Source organism: Platalea leucorodia (genome assembly GCF_965183815.1).
Source record: "Platalea leucorodia genome assembly, chromosome: 2".
NCBI lineage: Eukaryota > Metazoa > Chordata > Aves > Pelecaniformes > Threskiornithidae > Platalea > Platalea leucorodia.
Genome location: NC_138824.1, coordinates 92,445,062 through 92,467,889, shown reverse-complemented (window position 1 = coordinate 92,467,889; position 22,828 = coordinate 92,445,062). Strand labels below are relative to the sequence as shown.

Here is a 22,828-nt window from a genome sequence, read left to right as displayed (position 1 = left end):
AACACTTCAGCTGGAACACTTTTCCCGTTTGGGATGCCATGCTTAAAGGAAGACGTGGCAAAATTTCCCTTGGAAAGAAAGTCCGAAAGAAAGAAATGGAAATTATCAGAAGTCCAGAAAGCACAAACTATGTAAAAAATGGAACTAACTTCCAATATTCTGTGGAATATAATTTATATATGCTTCTTCACTGCAGTGGATAGGTAATGAGTAGTGGGTTCAAATTATGCCAGGTGGATTAGATTAGATATAAAAACTCATTGTATGAAAAAGAATCAAATATTGGAATAAATTACCTGAGAAGATATCTCCATTATTGAAGACTCTTAAGAAGGGGCTGGACAAGCATTACCAGAAATGCTTCACTCTGTCCCAAATGGACAAGTCATCTGTCAGACAGTCACATTTGTGCATTGTAAAATCATATTCTAAAAGCATGTTGTTGCTCCAAAGATAAAATTCTAGCCCCACTAAGGCCAATGTTAAGGCTCTTAGTAATTGTAACAGTACTTCTTAGTGGCTGTCTCTTTCTAAGTGTGAAATGCAAACCAGTTAAACAATAATTAATACAAAGGAATATAGATTCTTGGCTTAAAATGTTGAAATTGGAATGTGGAAAGGCTAACTTCCCTTATAAATAAAAAGTACATAAAATAGTGTAGAGCCATGCGAAACAAAAATGGGGAAAGGATTGATTGAACTTTTAAAGGGTATGTATACATTACTACTGAAGCCAAGCTTCGAAACTTAATTAGTTTTGATTTTTATTTTACCGGTGAAGTCCTGAGATGCATATTTAATTTACAAAAGCAATCTGTTGTAACAGCAGTCTCCTATAAAACATTTTTTAGCTTAAAATCATAACTATTCAACAACATTTTAAACTCTTTGTTCTAATTGAAAGATTGTCAATAGAAATGAGAAATAAAATGCTGCTTCATAACTGCCAGTTATCTTCTGGTAAGCCATAGATGTAACACTAAACAGAGGAAGGAAATGGTTGCTAACATTGTAATGCCCTTCTGTAAGAACTTTCCAAATCTCTCAAATTTCCATTCTTTCCTGTTTTTTATTTTGTATCATCTGATTACTTTGGGATAGAATGTGCTTACTTTTGAGGAGTTTGCTCTGTTTGTGGATTAGATGGGAGCAAGGTGATGATGGTACAACTAATACTTTAGCCTAGTTGAGCTAGTGGTTAATTTTTTTGAAAAAAAAAAAAAATAAATTTTTTTTTTTTTTCCTTCAGCATCTATACAGAAAATTCAGTTAGGAGTTCTATAAAAATAGAATGCCACAAACGTACTGATTTAAAAATGATAAATAGGGTCTAGAAATACTAAAATAGGGTCTAGCAATATTGTTCTATGGATGATACAAGGGTGTGTACTATGTATAAGATTTAACAGGTAACAATAGTTTAACTTCCAAGGCCTCAATTTCAATTTATTTTCATAAAACAATTTTACTTAAGTGTTGTCAAGTATTTAACAGAGGTATTTCTAATCTACACTGTAGATGCAGTTTTCGTTTATTTTTTTTCCTGTAATCTCAGTAGCTAAAAGCACACAATTGCATATAAGATCTAAAACACATACCTATCGATGGGAGCCATAACCTGAAATTGGACAGCTCTGTTCTCTCTTATGGCATGGGATTTCTCTGGTGATAGTGCTGCTGTACAAAGTGATCCTTTATTCTCCACTGTAGAGGAAAAGAGTGTAGTGAAATGTCAGTTGTCCCCCTTACAGATTACTGAAATATCAACTCTCTAAAATCTTAAATGCCTCCGCCCCCAACTATCAAAACTGGGATTTTATTTGCCTCCCAGTACTCTATTTCACATTGTTACAATTGAGCTCTATTACTATTTTCTTTCCTTGTTAAGTTGTGGGATGGATTAAGAGTAGAAATGTTGCTACTGACACTGCTGTAAATTTAAGTGATTAACTAAATTAATATTTCTGAAGACTGCTGAAATAGCAGATGGTTCTTTTTGTTTAATTTCACTTGTCATCTGAACTACTGTTCAGTATTACTGTTTGTTATTGATGAGCACCTCCAACTGTCATTTGATACTGGTGGTATGGTAACCTAACTGAACACAAGGTTATACCAGTTGACAGTCTGCTTTAATTATGATATAAATTTGGAAAAAAAAAAAAAATTCTTACATTTGACTGGAACTGTTTGGTGACCGCTATTCTTAAGGAAAAAAAAAAACCCCAAACCAAAACAACAAACCAAACCAAAATCTGTAGAATACATTGCATCTATTGATTACAAATTTCTCTATAGGGTTTCTGATGTCATCTTTTTTTAATTTTTCAAACTCTGGGTCTAAATGTTTTTCCAGTCTTGAGAATAATTTTTGGCAAACAGATTCAGAAGTAAGGGAATAAAGAACTTCAAAAAGGAAATTTTCCTGGGGCACCTTGCACCTCACAGCCAACTAATAAGTGCTGCTTTAATGAAATGTCTTTATTTCAGTTTCCCCTTCTCTCCATGCGCTCACAGTCCTTCTGTCTCCCTTTGCCCTTGGTGCTGGGTAAGCTCACTGTACAGCCGGTGCTTCCGTTCTGCTCCAAGTGTATTACTGCCTGCCTGTCAGGGGGCAGCTTACTTATTGCTAGGCCAGACATACCCAAATACACTTACAACTTACAGCCCACTGGTGGTCACAAGGTAACATCACTGAGAGTTAGTGCAGCACTGATAGCTGGCAGCAATAGCACTGACTAATGTTAAATGAAGTTAACTTTGAAAACTAAATATGTTGCCCAGGATGGCATGGCTAAAGGAAGCATCTGGAAGTATATGTACCCCCTAGGATACTGTAGCTTTTATTTAATTTAACTCCTGCAAAGTAGAATACTAATAAAAAACATAGTTCTGTTAAGAAAGTGGTCCAGGTAGCAGTATCTCTTATTGTGATCAGAAACTTTCAGTAGTTACTGATTCTTAAAACATTCCCCATTGGATCTGAGTTCTTTATCATTCTACCTCATCTAGATTTCCCCCTTTTCTCACCAGATTTCTTCCTTCTCTTTCCTGACTTTCCAGTCTTGAAAAAACTCTAATCTTCTCTGCATATTGAGCTTCCCCTATTCAGGTTTCATGGTTGCAAATGCTATTTCCTGCCTCTGCACTTGAACAGCTGTTTCTCGGATCTCATCACCATTTTCTGGACAACTGCTCTTACCCAGCTTACCTCCCAGCTGCTACAAACCTTCTGTGTCCCATTGAGTCACATTCTTTTCTGTCTGCCTTCTGGTTCTACTAAAACTTCCTGCTGTTGTTGTAGTCATTACTGACAACATTACCCTATAAACCAACAAAACCCCACTATATTGATGTTATTGCTGAGAAAGTAGATACTAGAACTAAGGAAAAATTAAAACAAAATAATTCAGAAGCATTGATTAAAAAAAATCACAGAAGTATGAAATTATTTTAATATGCTTTAAAATTTTATTAAAACTACAGGAATTATTAACATAAGGTTTCAAGTAATTTAGTCTTGAATGCAATCTTGAATTCTCCTGCTAAAAATGAACTTGGCAATAGCTTTCCTTCTGCCTCAAAAAGCTTCAAATCAACAAACGTAGTAAATACGTAGGAACTCTGAATAGCTCCTACAATTCTCACTAAAACTTAGTATGTACAAACATATGACACCAAAAGACGCTCTTAGAGACAAAGTATATTGACATGCTTATGAAATGATATCTAAAAATTTTTGAGATAATTCTCCCAATATTCTAAGTGGTAAAAAGAGGTCGATGCATTATGGATAAGGCTGGAATGCTGCTCAGACATGGCCTGGCTGTGCCTTCCTGTTATTGCAGTGTCTCAGAAGGTGTTGGAGGTGACAGCGCTCTCCACCTCACTGGAGAGAGTTTAACCTTGGTGTCTGTTGTCTGTGAAAGTCAGAGCTGTAAGTGAAAAAGCAGTATACAAAAATATATATAAATAGGTAAGCTAGCAAATACTTATTAATGTCATATTTGTATATAAGCTGTATGCTGCTTTCTTTTCTGTTTTGGTATAATTTTATTTGAGACACACTTCAATTATGTTTTAGTTTTTTTTCACTGCAGTATAAGGAGGTTTAGCCAGCTGAATGTCTGATGGGCTACACAGGGTTCTCATTTTGGAGCTGAATAGAAAAGAATTTTCTGGTCATTAAACAAAACGACCAAGCAAAACCAAACAAAAAGCCCCATGACTATCTGGCCAAATATCTGTTGTAGCTCCCTCATCCCTATTCAGAGACAGAGCTAAGAATTATTACTAATAATATTATTTATTGATTGATTGCTAGCAGTGGTTATTTTTGAACTGAGTTTTGAATCATACTGTCCAAGAACCATAGAAGCATGGCTTTTCTGACTATGGCTCTCTTTCTGCAAGCTACCTGTCCAGGTAAGAGTGAGGAGCACCTCATTCCTTTGGTTTTGTGCCAGGGAAACAGGCAGCATGTGGTCACTTTAAATATTTCCTCATCTTTGTTCCTCAACTGTTACTGTGTTTCTCCACGCAGGATGATCCACCTGCTAGCAGCAGTGTCACACATAGTCTGGTAAGGAAAGCAGGCAAAGCAAGATGCAGGACTGTACTGCTTCCAAATGACCTTTTTTTTTCCAAATTGCTGGAATTTGTTATTTTCCAGCAGGGTAAAAAAAAAAAAAAAAAAAAAAAAAAAAAAAAAAAAAAAAAAAAGACAAAATACACAGCTGTGTAATAATAAAGCCTACGAAGGCCTTTGATTGAGATAAATAGAGCAAGTCACACCTGTCAGAGCTTATTGCTTAAGCTTTTTGTAAAGAAGTGACAGGTGGTTTGTTGGTTTTTTTTGGCATTTTTAATGATTTTTTTTTTTTTTTAATGAAAGAACAGAATTCATGGTGTAAGAAATGAATTCTATGGAAAATATGCAGCTGTGGAATTATAGGGTATTGCTGGTACATCATCTCTGACCGTATACAAGGGAAAGATTTAGTTTTATTTCAGTGTTTTGAATGATGGCTTTGAACACTGGTTACATTATTCATTGTGGAAAGCTGCTTATCTGTGATATAAAGCTGGGGAATTTAGGCTGCATGAAAGATTTAAGTATGTTTTAAAAAAGCTCATGTTAAACCTGTGGGGAGGTTGAGAATGTATATTGTATACAGTTGCAGGACATGAACCCTTGATTTTGCAGTTAGGCTTAAATTTGAATCAAACTGGTTTTTTGTTTTTTTTTTTTTTTAACATACATTACATTGTCTCTCCTTGTGTCACTGCTGAATCTGTATGTTGTTAGTGTAATAAATAAGCTTTAAAATCATCCTTTACACAAAAATTCAATGACTTATAATGCTTCAAGATATTTGAACAGTCTGCATGTTGTTATATGATAAATACAAGAGTATTATCCTTTACAGATGTTTTAACTTAATTTTAAGTCATAAATTAGCTTACTGGTTTGCTGGCAATTCCCTGTGAAGTTGTACTGTGAAAGCAAATATTGTAATTTTAGGGAGATGTCACATATTCTTTGTTCCTGGATTTGACAGCAAAATTTTTACTCAACCTTGAGAATATGTGCTGTATTACAATGATAATTAGCAAAATATATTTTATAAAGCATAAAATATACTATTGCATTGGGGTACTTAGTAAAGACAGAAATGAAGTAACTGCTTTGAAAGTGTTTTTTGAAAATAACTTTTTTTCTACTCTCAGATTCCCCCTTTCATCCTGACAACTGTGCTTGAGTTTGTTTATTTTTTATGCATGAATTTTACATAAAATACTGTTTTAATTGTCAAGGATGCTGCTTCCCCCTTTTGTTTCTTTCAGTATACCAAGTATTTAGGCCTGAGGCGGGAAACCATTCAACTATGTTCTCTCTCCAATGTTGGGCTTAGAGTTGCCATGTACTTTGTATCAAACCTATTTCATAGATTCAAATGAGTTTCGGCAGCAGAGCTTTCTTGATCAGACAGATTTCTTAAAATCAACAACTTTTATTTGTTTAGCAATTCTAACAAAAAGAAAAATGGAAGGTGTTTTAAAATGCCCTGTAAATAAAAGCTTCCAGGAATATCAGTTTTATTTAAAGAATTGTTATCTTCTGGTGGCAGCCTACACAAGCACGTCCTTTTCTGGCATCCTTTGGAGGTGTTCTATGTGAATGCATAACAAAAAGCTCCTTTGTCTCACGTGACTAGTCTTTTCAAAGCTTCTTTTGAAGTATTTTAATTGCTAAGACTACCACTTTGTAGATGATGCCACCTTTCCAATTAACGTGCATAATTAGTGTAAATCAGGACTGGAAAAATATTTCTTATAATGATATAAACAACCTTGAGTGTTTGTCAAAGAACTCTCTCTAGGCTGCTTGCTTCCTGCCCCTCCCTGTATTCTTTGGTTTATGAAGTTAAATGCAGCTTCAGAAAAATATCTCAAAAATAAATAACTGTAATGAATTCATAGGTTATTTAAAAAGCAACTGCAAGTCCAGGAATAGTATAAGGCATTTTTTTTAATATTGTCATTAAGTTTTTTGACTTTTTTCCATTTTTGAGAATTTTCCATTATGGAGTTTTAGAGATTAAAAATGAATCATAAATTTTCTTTCTTAAAATATGTACAAAGGGAAAAATAATGATTCAACTTGCAAAGTGAAGTCCTAAATAAATGAAATTAATTTTTAATTCTGTTTCAGTTATGTGTGTATGTATGTGTGCATGTGTATGAATTATGATATGATTTCTAGGTATATAGAATTTTAAAAGATTTTTTTCATTTGTAGTACACGTTAGTTAATGTGCTGTTAATGAGGCAACGATATGTATGAATGAAACAAAAGGTCTATGATTTGTTCTCAGTTATGTAAATAAATTCCTATGTTGGCTCTGAATTTGCACCATTGTACTTCAAAGCAAATGTAGGTTTTCAGTGAACATCATGTCCTACATGTAGTGAATTAAGTGAGTGTCTTGCACATATTTGGTTTTGTTTGCCAGTTCTTAGCAAATAAAACCCTTGCTGTGTAGTAAGACTAAACCAAATTTTCCTGATAGTGGGGATGAAAAATGAATTTTGAATAGCTGCTTAGGAGAGGGATAAAGGGATTCCTCCTTTTGTTGTCCAACCTGAACATACTAAACATAACAGCATTGATGAAAAACAACTCTAGTGCTAAACTGTACACTTTTGCATAGCCAATGATGTAATGGTATCTGTTATAGACTAAGCATTTTAATCTTACCAAACTTTAAAAACTTAGCGTCATTATATTGTTATATATGTCGTACATGCTAGGGATGAAAGGATTTTCTAGCTCACTTTTTTACTGCAATTCTTGGCAATGGTGTTTGAAGTGTTAGAATTGCCCTTCTAGGGAAGTATCTCCTGGCTATAGGGAGCTGCCAAGGCTGGGAGGAATCTCAGAACCTTAGATGTGCAGTCATCTTCTCTCCGTTCTCCCTACAGTGACCTATAATGCTTGGGAGATAAGTTGGTTATTTATGCAGCATTTTGAGTATTATGCTTCTGAAGATGTATGCTGGGTACACTATACCCAATATAGCAAACTTCTCATACAGCTGAAGGAGTGTGACAGAATCTTTGGATTGTGTCTGTGTTGTGACTGTTGTACGAGATGCTTGACCTAGAGAGTCCTGTAATTCTCTCTCTCTCTTTCTCTCTCTGGTATTGGTTCACTTAACAGTTGTCTCTTACATATGTATTTTAACAGCTACCAGGGTTACCAAATAATGATGTATTCAGCTCTATTCTATCAAACTTCTGCTATGTTTTTGGAAAAAGTTTTAAAAGATTTTTTTTTTTTTTTGACAGCTTTCACAGCCTTGAAATGCAATGCATATTACTTTGAACTATAAGAAAAGATAGTCAGTTGTTTCTCTAAAACTGTAAGGAGCCACTGTTGTTAGTGACATGAAATCATGTATTTCACACATACTTTGAAGTAAAAGGAACTTCTCATGCTATGAAGAAAAGATCCTTTTCAGTCTAATTTTTAATTATGTGGTTTTATGCCACAAGAGCATATTTTGAAGATGTAACTTGATGAAATTTTTTACGTGGGTGACTTCAGATACTAAAATTAGAAGAGTATGTAAATCAAATCAGGAGATTTTTACTCAGTCTTTGTCTATGACACACCTCGAGCATTAGTTACTAAAAAATCTTAAATAGCATTCACCATGTTAATTTTGAAAAGTCAATTCTATGTTATAAAATCTAATCATTATCAGGTTTGAAGTATCAATATAAATCAAGGGACTGTGGTGATCTCACTAGAAAAACTTCCTCTCATCCCATGCTTTCCTCTTGCTAAGCACAAATACACAAAATGTTCCACAAGGCTCAGCACACATCTTGCTCACCAGGAGCTCGTAATTGTGTATTACAAACCCTGCTGGAACTCCAAACACTGTAAGTGCTGCGTGCTTTCTTCTCATTTTCTAAGCTCTGTGTTGGTTCTGTTACAGATGGGTACGTGCCTCGTGTCCTGGCTTAGGACAATTTTTTTTTTCTTTCCTGTCATTTATATATTCTACTCACTACCACGTATGTGAAAGTGAAGCATGATGCACTATTTTCTGCAGTTTTTGAAAGCTTTTAAATGATTCATAACTTCTTTATATAGCTGGATTTACTGTAAATTTTAAGCAGCATGCAGATTTTTGTAGGCTAGAGTTATCCATACCTTTTTGTCTGGAGAACATACTGCTCTAGTGTGTTGATCCTTGGAAAGACAGAGCGACAGGCAAGAAATGCCTCCTTGAAAGTACACTATGAAATAAATTTGGCCTCTCAAGTGCAGAGTCTGTCAAAAAAGAGGATTTTGTATAAAACATGCTATCTTTTAAATTCTAAATTCCACTTATTTGGGGATGTGATTGGAGAGATAAAACTGGGATCAAAATCACAGGAATTTGGACTTCTGGAATTCAGTGGCATTCAGTGACAAAGCTTTAAAGAGTGAGTTTGTTTGTTTGTTTGTTTTCTCCTGAGGTTTCTCAATTTTAACTCATGCTCCACCTTGATCTCAGAGCCCATTTTGTTTATGCTGGGTATACCGTAACAGCTGACCTTTTCTCTTTCTCAGTGTTTGAGAAAGGCTTTCTGAACTTACATAGCTTTGTTTCCCCCCTCCCTTTGCTTGTGCTTACGCATTTGGGCCACTGCTCCAATCGTTTTTTCATTCGGGAGAGTGGTTGGAGAGGAACACAACATAGTGGTTTACCAGAAGCCTCGTCTGTAGCTGTGCTGATAGCCCTGATGCATTTGGGCATACATTTTTTTCCTTGGTGGGGGAAAAAAAATGTCTGGCCGTTGCTTATTTAAAGGGCTGATACTGGGCGCTAATAAACAACCATCCTATTACTATCATGATCAGGTCCTAAGGTAATTTCAATAATTCTTCTGAAATAGTAATAGCACTCAGATGTTCAAGAAGTACCTACCATTTCTTTGGGAAAGTGACCACAATGATATTTTTGTCCTTTAGGTGGCAGCATATGACTTTACTCTTCCAGTTAATACTCCCTGGGCTGACTTCACCTTGGCACAGCCAAGCCCTGTGTCTGCAACTTCTGTTGAATCTGTAAAGCACATCATTACTCCTCGTCCACAGGCTGTGACTGTGGCTGTTCCACTCTGTAGAGTTAAAGCAGTTGGTAGGTAAACTAGGGACGTAAGCAGATGGTGGATACTTATAGTTGTGGTGATGTTTTTGCTTGTATTCTAATTGCAGAGAATTACTACTTAACTGAAATTTGATTGATAATTGTATAATTTGTAAATTTCCTGGACACTTGTAAAATTTTCAAATTTTGATTTGAATTTTTCAGTATGTCTAAAGCTGAACTTTCTATACGTAATGATGACATGCTGGGAAATACAGGTGTTTTTTTATACAGTTATTTGCCTTATATAAAAGTTAGTTTACCAAAACTCATTTTTGTTTCTCCTCATTCATTAGTATTACTGGACCTTATCATACAGACCCCAGTATTTACAACAGTTCATATGAAAAGTGTAGAAAAGTAGTATGTCATTCATACTCTTTTTTTTTTTTTTCCTAGTCTTACTCTGTCAAAACTAGGAGCTCTAGCTATATTTAAGACTCCTTTAAAATGCCTCTGACTGGCCCTGATCTCAGATGAGAGAACTGGTGGTAATTTAGTCCATTTTGCTTCTGTTTGCTTTTATGTGTAGAACTGTACTCTTCTGGCCTGTCAGAGCTTGTTAATGGCCAAAGTTATAGGCCGTTTGCCTGCAGCAAGAAATTGATACCTTAAATGATTCTTCTCTGCTTTTCTTAGAAATAATTTGTGGTTCTCTTTAGCTTCCTGTCTGATCCTTATAGTCGTATAGACCTATGTATTATGAATACTTGAATCCACTAGCTTTCCTCATCTCAATTTTTAATATGTAGTCACTGCTTATTTGAGATGAGACTTAAGTGCTAAGTGTCTTCCTGGAATGACGTTTGTGTAATGTTTAAGCATCTTGGGAGCACGGAAGGAGTCTTGGCCAATTAAATGCATAATATGGGGTAAAAGCAACTCCAATTTATTAGGTTTTATCTATGTTTGGGTTTTTTTTTCTTTTTCTCTGTAGCACTTTAACTAAAGTCTTACTTTTGAGATCTTTTAAGATATCAAAGGAGTCTGAGAGACCTTTAGATCCTGTGGTGGAAGTAAATAAATATTAAACATTTCTAAATGTATTTAGTTTAAGAACATGTAGAATAAAGATAAATGTACATATGTATATGACATTATTAGAAAGCACATCTCTAAGTAAAAAATCACATATCAAAGCGACAAATTTCTAGTGCAGAAATGATTTATGTAACCTGAAGAAAAAATAAAATTTTTATATCCTTTTCCCTTTCTTTGTGGAATAATGAATCAATACAATCGGTAAGTCTCACTAATAAATGACAATCTTATCTAAATTTTATCACAAATTTGTACTTCTGCCACATAGAATTTCTTCAAAGTACCAGTATAGGCTGACAACAAGTAATCATAGTATTAAAGTGAATATCTACTACATTCAATTCTAAGGAATAGTTGAAAAAATAAAGTGTGGCTTCTATTTAAATTTGAGCATTGGAATTACATTCTTACTGGGAATTTTGATGGACTGGGAGGAGGGAGAGAAGTCTAAATAAATGTCTTGACCACTCAGTATTTCACATAATCATACAGATGCAGGCAACTAGCCAAAGTATTTTTGCTGTTAAAAAAGAACTTGATAATTTTATTAGATTCTGACAACTAAAAAAATGGCTGTTATTGATTCATCATTTCAGATTATCACTTGAAAAACTAAAAGTGGGTAAGATGCATCTTGCAAGTTCAAAGTTTTGATTTGACAAATATGCCTAATTCTCACTACTGTGTGCTTTATGGCACATTTGTTTTCCACACTTATAATTTTTTTTTTTCCCTGTGACATTTTTTGTGGTTGACTGGGATTCAGACTGCACAGGACAGTGCAGTTGGCACTTAAATCAATAGCTTATATCCGATGTTTGTACTCAGGATTGTTCACCCTGAGAAAAGAATCACAATAATCTTGGAGTAGTCAACCCAGTCCTTTAACTTCAGTGTAGTCAATATGTTTTCAATCCGTCATGGATCTTTTTTTGAATTTTTTTACAATCAAAGTTTGTAGACTGTTTCAGCACCTGGGAAGGAAAGCAGGTCTCCTACTTAAAAACTCATAGGACTTTTCCCTTGGAAACTGCTTATTGGTATGTAAGCAAGCACTGAAAGAGGGAAAAAAAAACCCAACCAAAACTAAACAGAAAAGTCAACTGGGAAAGACACAAGCCCTACCTCAGCCAGACACAAAGGAAGAGGACATGTTATTAATGTAATGACCTCATGTGAATTGATTTTTTTTTTTTTTTTTTTTTAATGATCAATCTCAATTTTTTTTCATGGAGTAGATAATTTCCTTTCCTTTCCCTCCTAGCCTTTCAGTCGTGCTGTGTTTTCCTTGTACAGGCAGTTTCTATGAGAGGGGAGGACTTCACAAGTGACATAGTTGCATATTGGTGGAAGCATTCCAGCAAATTAGGTTCCTACCTTGAAACAATAGTAGTTTATAGAGTTTATGTGCCTGTGCTTTAGAGACATACAGATAGTATTGTTGTTTACATAATGTGAGATATGTGATTAGGAAATCCTTTGGGTTTTTTAGGGAGAGAAGAGAATTGATCAACACTTCCTCAATGAGTGTGAAACAAACTCGCAGATTTTAATGAAAGGATACTGTATGCTTGCTAGGTTCATTTCCAGTGTTTAATCTAATCAAGAAGCAAAATGAGACTGTGGGGACACATACCTTTGTTTTTCTAAATCCTCACTTCAAACTTCATCTTTTGTGATGATTTCTTTTTTCTGGCTATATGAAATTAAGAGAAATGCTGTTTTTATAAAATCTTTCAAGTCTTTTCTGATGATTACCATCACAAATGTAAATGCATTCATCTGCAATAGGAAGATCATGTGGTGCTCTGTTTATAGCACATTTATATGAAAGAGATGCTATAAGTCTGGTAGATACAAAATTGAAATAATTTTAATGTGACTAGAGGATCATAATAAGACAAGGTTAAATTACAGTAATTATGTATATAGTATGGGAACAACAGAAAGAAAATAAAGCTTTAAAACAAAGGGAGCAACATTGCTGCGAAATGTGCAGAAACAATGATTTTATGAAGGGACTTTGAGGAAATATTTGTCAAAATGATGCTGTATAAACATCTTAAATTATTTTTTCAAACAGTACTTAAATCACCATTGGAGTTCTCCTCAATGGAACTTAAATTTGCACAACATTCAAGTGACATACATTTCAATATTGCTGATGAAAGTCTGAATTTTCAGGTACGTAATCACAAATGTTGTTATTCTTGGCTACAGCTTTTAATTACCCAAAAATGACTGGGAAAAGAATACAGATTTGGAACTCAAAATTCAGTCATGTTCCAAATATATTGTTTAAATATTTAGAAGTTTTATCGTTTTCATTTTGTTCAGTTTTTGATTTTATGTTTGTCTTTTGATCACTAGGAATTTTTCCAAAACTTAAAATTGATCTTGTCCTGACTTTCTGATATTATGAGATAGCATAGGCACCATGAGAAACTGATCATGAATTGTGTAAGAAATAGCTTACTTCCAAAGATTTTCTGCCTCTGCCTATACTAGTAAACTAGATAGTGACAGTGCAGGAATGCAATTGATGTGCCATGATGGTCCATACAGTTAAATTGCTGTCCCAATATGTTGTATGGTACTGCTCTGTGCCAACTGGCACTCTCCCAAAAAGTTCCTGGTCATGATTTAGGGCTTAATGGGGAAAGAAGGACTAAATAGGATGCTTGGCCACAGCCATTCTGTTCTGGAACACAGAGAATTTGACTGTGTGACTGCAAAACATACCATAACATAATTTATTGTTTCTAATTCCCAAAGGCTTTGTTTGGAAATTATAAAAAACAATTTTTGGTAATGATGAAAACACTTGAAACTCATTTTCAAGTACCTTCAGAAAACAATGATAATACAAAGTCAAGGCCTTTTCCTAGCTATGGTTGTGTTAGGAGTTGAAAGAGTAACTCTGAGATAAAGGAAAGGATTTTTTTTTTGTTGTTGTTGTTTCCACCTTTGTCTTATTGAGTTGAAAGAATGGGTTTTGAAAACCTATTCTGAACTTCTTGCTTTTTCAGCATATCCACCTGTAAGTCTAGATGTCACGAGTCATATGTTTAGTGCTTGCTGTGCTTCATTTGCATCAGGAAAAACTCCTCATTTCTGTTTGGCTAAGTACTCCCATAGTGACACTTTGATCTATTTACCTCGCATAAATTTTTCCATTCTAGAAAGAAAGTATCGCTCTTTTTGAATGTGGTGAGCGACTGGAAAGCATCTAGTCTGTGCTGATAGGCATACTCATCTTCTCACCTTACAGATATAATAAACTGGGTTCTTCATTGCTTTCTAGTGCTTTCTTGCTTTTACTCTGATCTGATTGCAAAAAGAATGCTTAGGATAGGGCAATGTGAAAAGTATCATGGTGTTTGCTGCTTTCCCTCTTTCATCATGTCCTCCTTTCTCTGCAAATATTTACAGAAGCTTGACCTGAAGAATATCTCAAGGCAGCAGTTGACATGGAAATTGAATTGTGATGATGCAGGAAAAAATACAGAAGATGGTATTTTTAAATTTAGTCTGCAGGCTGGATTCCTTGATCCAGGACAAAAAATCAGTATTGCTGTATTCTTCTGCCCTTGTAAGTAATTTTATGAATTCTTCTACAGGTAGTTTGACCAATATACCATTTTCATAGATTTGTTTAAATGACTTTTTATGATGAATCGTAACTAGTGCTTGTTTTGATTGACTTCCAGTTAACATGACTAAATAACGAACTAAAATGCCAAAAGAAAGGTTTGTTGTGGTTCTGAGAAAATAAGACAGCTGCAGACCTAACACAAAGCATGGAATGACTTAACAGCATTATTTGAAAAGTCTGGTTTGCACATATAAAGCATCAAAAGCTGGGATAGCTAAATCATTTTCAGTACTTCTTCATGTGCATGTAGGTTGACTGACTTAGATAGTAAAGCTTTCCAAGAGTACTTGGAATGTGTGTGAACTTTTTTTCTAAATAGCCATAGTTTAGATAAGAATGGAAATTTCCTGCCTCAATGAGATACAAAATCACTTTGCTACGGTATTTTCTGAGTAGTCTGCTCAGGCAACTAGATTCTAAGTAAAAAACATAAAATAGATTTCTAACAAAATTTGGGAGCATGCAGGAAGATGGTAATCAACCACATACACCACAAGAGGAATGACAGAAAATGATTATTAGGATTCTACCTTATTCCCAGTCAAGTGTTTAGGATAGACAGTAATGTAACACTGTATTTGAGTTGATAAAGCCCACCAGCATATGCAGCTGACTCCTACAGAACTCAGTCATTTTGACAGATTTAAGTGGCCTACTTTTGGGGCCCCAGCATTCTCGAGGGGAAGAAAAGTTGTTTTGTCAGTTGGATCCACTCCTGAGTCAGCAAGTGAGCATCCCTGTCCTAAAGAAAGACGTTGCTGCTAGTCTTTATGATAGAATTGAGATCTATAACCTCAATTAAGCACTGGGGACAATTTAATATAATTATAAATGAAAGAAAATTATAAGAGTCTTGCCATGATTCTATATGAGAAATTGAGAAGACGGTATTAAATGTTGCTCTGCAAACATGTTGTAAATATGCAAGAGCAGTATTTAATTGCATATGTTGCTTGGAGTTGCTTGCTATAGTTAAAAACGTTTTTTCCATTATGTTTTATGCTTTGTTGGTAGCTTTTCTTTTCAACTTATGGTTGAAGAAAAATCACATCAGCTTGTGATTTTTCATCATGGAGTAGAAAAGTAATTAATATATAATGATTTTTGCAGAATTATTTAGAAGGTTGGTTGTTTTAAATTATTTTAATTTTTGTTTTGAGTAGCAAATTCTGATTTTTCTGAAGTACTATTTCTTTGTGCATATAATACCTGGAAAGTTTCTGACTCAATCAGTATCTATAGTTGTGGTTTTTACACTTCTGATCTGTCCATGAGGTATCCTTTTAGAAATAGGTTTTTAAATTACTCTATTAAATTATATATTATTACAAATTAAACTGCGAGAAGAAAGTTGAATGCCATTTACTATTGGAAGGCTGAGCAAAAATATTTAGAGCACATTTCTGGCTTTGATGCATCACTTTGTTTCCTTTTCCCCTACACTCCTCCAAAGTAAACGGCAAACCCCCTGGTTTTTGGCTGTGAACCACACGTTTATGAAACAGCCATAAAAGGGTGTTCAATGCAATAAAGATTTTCTTACTAGGTAGGTTCTATGTTGTACTTCATGTAATCCTTGGTTTTGGAACCTAACGATGCGATCTTATCTTCATCTCATCTATCCAGATCCTCAATCAGTTTTTAGTGATAACTTACACAGGTTATCAAAATAAAATAAACAGAGATGAAAATTTTTGTTAAAGAATTTGTTTTGGGAGCAATATGAAATAAAAAATGCTGACGATACTAGGTGAATTGAATGAAAATATTGCCCCAGGGTGTGATAAAATGTTACAATATAAAAATCGGAAGGGATTAAACAGTGGGAGCAGGATGACAGGAAGACTGGACAAAACATGGAGACTGAAGAGAAAAATCTGGAAGTTATCGCTTTTCAGATGTTCAGTATTACAAAGTTACAAAGAAATATGGACTTGGAATCTCAGTTTACTTATGAAGGATGTAAGAATCTACTCAAAGCACATCTGGAGAGTGTGTGTAGACAGAAGAAAGGCTTTAGGTGAACTTCTGAATTTTGAGAAACTATTGAGATGCACCTTGGAGGAGAAATAAGTTAAAGAAGTCAAGGAACAGAAATGTATTATGACCCCAGCTCTTTGGAGTAAGAATATAGAGGACAGATGAATGGTAAATAGAGAAGGTTGGAAAGTGAAAAACAAACACTCATAATCATGGAATCATAGAATCGTTAAGGTTGGAAAAGACCCTTAAGATCATCAAGTCCAACCGTTAACCTATCACTACTAAGTCCACCACTACACCATGTCCTCGAGCGCCACATCTACCCGTCTTTTAAATACCTCCAGGGACGGAGACTCAACCACTTCCCTGGGCAGCCTGTTCCAGTGCCTGACTGCCCTTTCGGTGAAGAAGTTTTTCCTAATATCCAACCTAAACTTCCCCTGGTGCAGCTTGAGGCCGTTTCCTCTCATCCTATTGCTTGTTACTTGGGAGAAGAGACCGATCCCCACCTCGCTACAACCTCCTTTCAGGTAGTTGTACAGAGCAATAAGGTCTCCCCTCAGTCTCCTCCAGACTAAATAACCCCAGCTCCCTCAGCCGCTCCTCATAAGACTTGTTCTCTACACCCTTCACCAGTTTCCTTGCCCTTCTTTGGACACGCTCTAGCACCTCAATGTCCTTCTTCTAGTGAGGGGCCCAAAACTGAACACAGTACTCGAGGTGCAGCCTCACCAGTGCCAAGTACAGGGGCACTATCACCTCCCTGGTCCTGCTGGCCACACTATTCTTGATAGAGGCCAGGATGCCATTGGCTCTCTTGGCCACCTGAGCACACCGCTGGCTCATGTTCAGCCAGCTGTCAACCAGCACCCCCAGGTCCTTTTCCGCCAGGCAGCTCTCCAGCCGCTCCTCCCCCAGCCTGTAGCGTTGCATGGGGTTGTTGTGACCCAAGTGCAGGACCCAGCACTTAGGCTTGTTGAATCTCATACAGTTGGCCCCGGCCCAACGATCCAGCCTGTCCAGGTCCCTCTGCAAAGCCTTCCTACCCTCCAGCAGATCAATGCTCCTGCCCAACTTGGTGTTGGCTGCAAACTTACTGAGGGTGCACTCGATCCCCTCATCCAGATCATCAGTGAAGATATTGAACAGGACCAGCCCAACCTTCTGTTGTTCCTTGAGAAGCAATTCAAAAATATACATGTAGGTTACTGTAACTCTATTTCTTTTAAACATTTTATTCTCCTTTCATAAATTTCTACTTTTCTTTCAATAGAGTATCATATTTTTTTCCTATAGTATTTCAGATAATAAAGCCTACAAAATAAGTGTTATAACTTTGAGAAGGTATTCTAATAGATATTTTTGTGCTGTGCACCTATGGTTAGAATAATTGTGGATCATACTAAAATAATCAATTGTGAAGAACACATAAACATTTCCATGTGCTTTGAATTTGATAAACATATTCTAATAGGAGATATAATAGCTGCATTTTGCATTGATTAGGTTAATGTATATATCTTGGAAAAGAAAATTTCTCACGGCAATATTAAACTTGGAAGATAAAAAGAATAAATCTGCATTTCTAGATACCTGGTGATTTTTAGGGCCCGGATGAGCACAAGGTCTCATTTTCTCCTTCGTCTAAGTACCACTCTGGCATTTAAGACAGAGGAAATTTAAAAAAAAAAATTTTAATACTACTTTGTGGAGCAGCGGGAGAGGGATCACATGATAACAAATTGGTGAAATGATCATCCATATGATGGTTGTTCTACTTAGGTGTTTACATCATGAGAATGTATTAAAATTGCTTGCATGTTCATGGAATCATAGAATGTCCTGAGTTGGAAGGGACCCACAAGGATCATTGAGTCCAGCTCCTGTCCCTGCATAGGACAACCCCAAAATTCACACCATACGTCTAAGGATGTTGTCCAAATACTTCTTAAATGTTATCAGGCTTGGCGCCATGACTACCTCCCGGGGGAGTTTGTTCCAGTGCTCCACCACCCTTTGGGTGAAGAACCTTTTCCTAATGTCCGACCTAAACCTTCCCTGGCATATCTTCCTGCGGTTTCCTTGGGTCCTATCATTGGTCATCAGGGAGAAGAGATCAGTGCCTGCCCATCCTCCTTCCCTTGTGAGGAAGCTGTAGACTGCGATGAGGTTTCCCCTCAGTCTCCTCTTCTCCAGGCTGAACAGACCAAGTGACTTCAGCTTCTCCTCATACAGCTTCCCCTCTAAACCCTTCACCATCTTCGTGGCTCAAAGACTGTTGCAAAGTGGTGTTGCAAAGACTGTGAAGCAGAGAACAGCATACAAATAAAAGCCAATATTTTGAATTACTGAATAAATAGTATGTGTAAAGGCAGATGTGTATATACATAAATATGACTGATAAATAACAATTATTTAAGTCGTTTGTATTTTTGCTGTGCTGCCATATCTTTTATTTACAGAAAATCATAAATAACTGTAAAAATCAATTGCCCTTAATTTGATGTTCTAAGTATTTTCCTATGATTTATAGCCTACTTGTGCTATACTTTCTCTCAATATAATTACTTTTTTCTGTAAGAGAACATTAGATATACCAAAACCTACACAGGAGACTTAGTTAATGAATATGGTGTGCTAATCACCTTTATGGGTTTGTACTGTAAAGTTGTAGTATGTGGGGGTGAACACACCTTAAAATGAACTTTGAGTGTGCATTAGAGTAATTTGTTTAAATATGCTGCAATATTTATAATAATGAGGGTGCAAAAAGCTATGGTAGGCTACAATGTTAAATTAAATGCAAGAGTTTATATAATGCATGGTAATATGATGCTACCTGTTAAGTATACTAAATTTAAGAGAGATTCTCAAGAACTGAAGGTATATTAATATAACCTTCTTCTGCTCTACTATAGTATAATGCATTAACAGTATGTGAAAAATGTCACTATAGCTTATTGTGGTATGAAAAAACTTATCTGCAGAATATTAAGTTACAATAAAACTGTGCTCTGGGATGCTGTGTGGAAAAATACTCACAAATGCACCAGTGAGTTAACAGTAGTAGTTTAGTGCCCCTGGAAGATGTGATGATTATGTGATGTGCACAGATGACCATTATGACCTCCATCTTCCAGTTTTTTTTTTTTTCTGCAACAGTAAGATATTAGATAACTATGCCCTTTAACAGTTTCTGTGAAAAAATGATTAGCTTATGATTATTTTTTTCTTCTTTTTTTTTTTTTTAATAGTGCTTACCTTTACATTTTAACTGCCTGTGACTCTTCTGCTTTGAAGTCTGTATTTCAATGTATGCAAATTCTTCATTGGCACCCATTTATGCTGAAGGTGTATATATGCAATAAGGCATGAATTATCAGAAAATCCAAGGCAACTAAACTAAAAATGTTTATTTGGGAGACAAGTGTAGAAACTGAATAACAATCTAATACAAACTTAAGAGCGTGAGAAGAGCAGATGGTGATTTCACTTTCTTCCCACCCACTCTCAAAAGATCAAAAAACATGCTATTATACAGTTAAGATTTCTGGGGGGAAAAAATCAAAAATTAGATTTGTGCTGCTAGAGAGGAACAAAGAATATAGACATCCTTAAAGAGGTGGCCGTTTAAACTAGCTTTTGCTGCTAGTTTAAATTGGAACTGAAACAGGTAGAGTGGAAGGTGTGGGGACTTGAAATATTTCTCCTCCAGAAGTGTGTGAGCAGTATCAGGAGGAGAACTTGCATACGTGTATAACTGACTTTCAGCAGAAATATAATCTGTTTATGTTTCTATTAACAAGGGATCTGCATAAAGTGTAGTCCCAGGATAGCATGCTAGGGAGTTAGGCACTCTGAACTGGATGGGCTTTCTAGTGCAAATTAGACTGGAAATGAAGCAGCTAATGAATATATGCACACATGTACTTTGAGAAGTTGTGTTCCTTTATTAGAGAGTTTTTTCTGAGGCAAGGCAATGAATGCTTACTTCCCCTAATAAATACCTAGAAAAGACAGAGGGGAAATTTCCCATATAATTCTACAGATTTTGTTAAGCTCTTGGAAAATTTAGATTGTCAGGTTTGTAAATACCATCAAATCTCCCTAAGGAAAATTTTCACATCGGCTGGACTGCTTGTTGTTTGCCCTATAGAAATTCATGTTATATCAGAATGGTACCAGCAACACAAGCTTTGACAGTAGTCATGAAAGGTGTGATTAACAGGATAAATTTATGACTTCAGCTGTTAGTTCAGGACATAATTCTCATTAATTTCGAAGTAACATATTTAACATGAAATATGCTGAAAACTTTGGTCCTAGGCATTACAAACTAATGAACAAAACTTAAGGGAATAATTAACTTTTTTTGTCTTTGTGTCTGTTTAAAATGAGGACAATATCACAACATCCTAGTGTTTCTGACATAAGCAATAAATTATTATCTTACATATTATGCAGAATTTTGATGTTAGTAAATGTGTGCAGCCACACACAGGATGATCAGTGATGTAGAATAAGCACTGTCTTTTCTGCCTTCTGAGCGAGTCAGGAATTCTCTGGCAAACGAGTGTGATCATATAGTTAATGGATTTGTTAGAATTGTTATGTGCAGTATGGATGAAAACTTTATATGGGGAAAGCTTAACACTATTCTTTCCGAACTTTTGGAGGTTTAACTTTGGAACTATGCTTAATACAAATATTTTAAAATGTGAGTTAGTCAAAATTGCATATTCTTCGGTACTGACATATGCTCCTCTTCCTCCACGGCGTTCCATCCCTATGGCATTTATTGGTTATGACCTTTCACTTTCCTTTACCATGCACCATACATGTGTTTGAAGATAAGATACCAGAAGTATGGTTTAGTTAGAGCACAGCTGTAGGACAGTAGACTGTCTAGCTCGTATATAAGAGTAACTTGTATAGAACATCTTTTCTTACAAGCATGTCAAAAATATCCTGTTTGGCTCTTCATACATCTCCATGACCTTTTCTGATGCTCTCTCACCTTTCCCTCATTAAAGGGCTAAGTGCCAGAAAAAGGTGTGTTCTTGCTGTATCAAAACCTAGAAGCACAAGCTGCTTAGCCTTCTCAGCAGCATTGTCTCCTAAAGCTGATTTCCATTGAACAGGGAATTAGCCAGATGTTGCCAACACTGCAGCAAGTTCCCCTTTCATTTGGTTTTCACTTTGCCAGTTCCATGTTTTCTGGTCCGAAATGAACAGATCTGCAGGCCATGTTCCGGTGAGCTAACAGGCTTCTGTGAAGCTCCTCTGTTATCATCTCCATGAAGAAATTGGCTCTTATGAGGATGGAATAGACAAAATATTTTGAAGACACTAGGTTTTGTTCTTCGTGTATGTAAACAATGGCAGCTCTTTCTCAGGCTGTGAAAATAATTATCTGAGCTCATCTCAGAAGAGCTTGTCACGTGTATTTTGTTTGCAGTGATGCATATGTGCTCATACAGACACATAAAATGCAGAATTATTTGTTTTTCTATCTCTTTCCTTCTTAAATATTAGATGAGGATGTTTCCATACTTACTAATCTGATGACAGAGGGGAATCAAAGGGAAAGGTGTTTCTCTTGAGATTAAAGTTTTGGGTTGTCTTACAACACGTCATGCAGATTTGTTTCTAGATACAAGAGGTGTTTGTTAGTTGGCACTCAAAGTTGTTTATTTTGCTAGCTCTTCGGTAGGTGGGAATGACTGAAAATTTGGTAAATGTCACCGTGTGGTTTGGAACACCATTTTGATAGTGTAATCGTTGCAGAAGGAAGCACCTTGCTCACTGTATCAGTGAAAGAAAATGTGCTTTACCATCCTAGAGAAAACTGCCTTGCAGCAGTTAGCAAGAAGGCATGAGAAGGGGCAGAACACAAGGAAATGGGAGAAGCTCTCAGTGGAGGGTAGAACCTGTCCTGCTGGCTTGTGTGAGGCTGACTTGGCAACGGTATAGGTTTTAGAGTCATCTGTTAAAATGTAGTGATTGCCATCTTAAAAGGCACCAACTTTTTCTTGTCTTGGCAGTCAGATGCTTCTGATATTTATTCCTTTATAAAATTGGTGTTGTCTGTGTTAATTAGTGTAATTTATGATATGACTGCAATTCTTAAAATTCTGAGAAGAATTACATTGATGTTACATATAAAGAAATATTAATACAGTAAATGAAGAACTCGAACTTAGAAAGATTTCTGACAAATTAAAAAAAATATGGATTTCTGGTTTGCTACAGGCAAGTGTTAAGCTTTATTAATAAATAATTCTTCTGATACAACGCTTACTGTATGTTAAGCTACATTTTGAGTAAGAAAGCAATACTAATGACTTTAAAAACAAACAAACAAACAACAAAAAAACCAAACAAACAACCAAACAACAAAACCAAAACTAAACCTCTTACTATAAATTTTAGTTGCATGTAT

General features: G+C 35.7%; 1 protein-coding gene across 1 annotated transcript in view; it reads left to right on the top strand.

Annotated features, from left to right (window-relative positions):
* The window catches only part of CFAP47 (cilia and flagella associated protein 47), a gene marked incomplete at both ends in the record, with an annotated part of 347,065 nt that overhangs the window by 33,329 nt on the left and 290,908 nt on the right, over window positions 1-22,828 (top strand). The window contains 3 exons of the mRNA XM_082336357.1: window positions 9,530-9,698; window positions 12,832-12,932; window positions 14,181-14,340. Coding sequence (XP_082192483.1) covers window positions 9,530-9,698; window positions 12,832-12,932; window positions 14,181-14,340 — 430 coding nt within the window. The remainder of the gene's footprint in view (window positions 1-9,529; window positions 9,699-12,831; window positions 12,933-14,180; window positions 14,341-22,828) is intronic.